The sequence below is a fragment of the Pinus tabuliformis genome, chromosome 3_1 (genome assembly GCF_031772625.1).
Source record: "Pinus tabuliformis cultivar Carrire ecotype Pingquan chromosome 3_1, CPIR1, whole genome shotgun sequence".
Taxonomy (NCBI): Eukaryota; Viridiplantae; Streptophyta; class Pinopsida; order Pinales; family Pinaceae; genus Pinus; species Pinus tabuliformis.
Genome location: NC_142301.1, coordinates 682,891,630 through 682,893,990, shown reverse-complemented (window position 1 = coordinate 682,893,990; position 2,361 = coordinate 682,891,630). Strand labels below are relative to the sequence as shown.

General features: G+C 39.6%; 1 protein-coding gene across 1 annotated transcript; it reads right to left on the bottom strand.

The window, feature by feature from the left end:
• Positions 1-573: 573 nt before the first annotated feature.
• LOC149188948 (chitinase 2-like) lies at positions 574-1,880 on the bottom strand. The gene is made up of 2 exons (XM_089413120.1): positions 1,748-1,880; positions 574-1,643 (listed from the first exon to the last, which is right to left on the bottom strand). Exons 1-2 carry the CDS (start codon positions 1,818-1,820, stop codon positions 802-804), a joined length of 915 nt encoding a protein of 304 aa, XP_089269246.1. The 5' UTR covers positions 1,821-1,880; the 3' UTR covers positions 574-801.
• Positions 1,881-2,361: the final 481 nt, after the last annotated feature.

The window sequence follows — 2,361 nt, the reverse complement described above, 5'->3', positions numbered from 1 at the left end:
ACCCCAGCCGTCTAATCATGCACGCTGGGTGCATTCATATCGAGCTTTTAAGTTATTAGCCATAAATCGAGTATTGGTTAAATTACAGGTTTACTGGTAGAGGAGGCCAATGGTCGCTATCTCAAATTTAAAAATTTGTAAAAAATAAATCAGATTTTATTCTATACACGTTTACTAGTGGAGGAGGCCAATCTTCACTATCTCAAATCTAAAGATTTACAAAATTCTTTTTAGAGTTTATTCTATAATTGTGGCGATTGGCTTTTTTACTTATTAGGAATATTCTATAATCGTGATTGGTTTTTTACTTATTACGAATATTTTTCTTCATTTTAAGAGATAAACTCATAAAAACTTATATCAAAACAAACTGTTAACTTATAAAAACTTATATTAAAACAAATTGTTATTTTTCCATTTAAATCTAAAGTATTTTTCCTATCATAAAATTACTGTTATTTTCGTTTGCATGATGTTCATTAACTTTCGCTGACTTATGCACAACGTTCACTAACTTACGCAATAAGCTGCTATTTTCTTTTATATAATGTTCATTGACTTTCGCTGACTTATCCATACCGTTCACTAACTTACAATAAGCGTAAGCGTAAAATGAAAATGAAAAGGGAGAGAAAACAACAGACCAAATTTTCAGTAAATAGGCGAAGTAAATTTGAAATTCTAAGGCTGGCGGTTACAATGCAATTGGAACCCAAATATTTATTCCTTTAGTTATTATAGGGCATCGTCTGAGTGAGTGATGATTCGCTATGATAAGTAGCGGCTATAAAATCAATCCAGTCACGCCAAAAGAGCTTCTGCTTGCTTTTCATATTTGAAGCCATTAGACTTTGACTTGTCTGCACACCACACAAAGATGCCCTCCAATTCCCCCTTCTGCTTCAGCATCTTGCATGCCCGAAAGAACCCATGATCGGGCAAGAGACCTCCAGCGCCTTTCTCTGTACTAAAACTAACCAGTATTCTCCCTCCCTTGTACAGAGATGCCTGAGTATTGTAGTGGTGGATGAACTGAGAAACCGTGGTGCTGGCATCGTACGCGTAGAACTGGAAGTTAACGTAGTCAATCACGTGGCCGTATTTGCCCCATAAGGCTGTGTAATGGGACTGCACAGCGCCCCTGTCTTCGAAGGGGGCGATGGACGCGAAGGAGATGACTTTGCTCCGCTTTAACCGCGTGATCAACTGCCCGATACAATTTACAAACGTGTTATCGTCGGCCTGAAAATGCTCGTAGTCGATGTCGATGCCATCGAGATGGTATTCTTTGATTATCTTCGACAGCGACGTGACAGCGTTGTTAACCCACGAAGACACCGACGATGGCTTGAACTGGACAGGGTGACCGTTGCCCACGCTATCTCCGCCTAAGCTCAGCGCGACCTTCACGTTCTTGTGTTGGGCCTTTATGGCCTGCACGGCCTTGGGAGTCAGGCTGCCGGTGTCCCAGAAGATGTTGAACTTTCCGTTTGTGGGAGAAGGGGAAGCGGATCCGGTCGTATAATCGATGGCGAATGAGAGAATGAAGTGGACCTCCACCCTCGGATTTATTGGCACATCTGAAAATTTCACGCCGTTGCTGAAGGCGCCTATGTATTCCCTCAAGATATGGCCGTTCGCTCCTGCACACAGATGCACACAAATAGAAGAATGTTATGTTATGCCTAATAATTTTCATAAACAAAACAAGTTTAAGCAATTCTGGATTCCAAAAGCGCTTCCATACCCATAGCGATAGGAAGCAGATTATGCAGCAAAAGAACAATAGCCAGAAGTTTGCGTATCTCCATGGAGGCCATTACTACACGCAGCAACCGCTCTGGATTGATTAACGCAATACCAGATTGATTTATATTGCGTTACCATTCTGAGCCTCTTTATATAGACCCCTGAAAAGATCAATCGTGTTTATGGTGAGCATGAATTGATTTGGTCAAAACTTAGTTGTCGACGTTAGTGATAGAAAAAGCAGTGGTGCAGCAAAGGTCAAGGATTCATGGTATGACTAAGTGAACGAATACGATGGGGCTGGATAAGCTCCAGGAAAATTCTAGAATATGGTATCTGAATGATTCCTTAATAAGTTCACAGATTCATTTCTTGGAAATTTTGTAAAATTTGTTAATAATTGCTATGAAAAGCCGAGGATTCATGTATGATTAATTGAACGGATACGATGGGGCTAGATAAGCTCCGGGAAATTTCTAGAATATGGTGTCTGAATGATCCTTAATAAGTCCATAGATTCGTTGCTGGGAATTTTTCTAAAATTTGTTAAAAAGTTCTATGAAAAGTTTCAAGAAATTTATTACAATCACAAATTTGAAATTTGAAATATGA

What these genes read in the sequence shown, in the direction of transcription:
- LOC149188948 (XM_089413120.1), bottom strand. Translation starts at nt 1,820, where the DNA reads ATGGCCTCCATGGAGATACGCAAACTTCTGGCTATTGTTCTTTTGCTG. An exon ending in TCTGCTTCCTATCGCTATGG is followed by an intron (nt 1,644 to 1,747) that starts GTATGGAAGCGC and finishes ATCTGTGTGCAG; the next exon opens with GAGCGAACGGCCATATCTTG.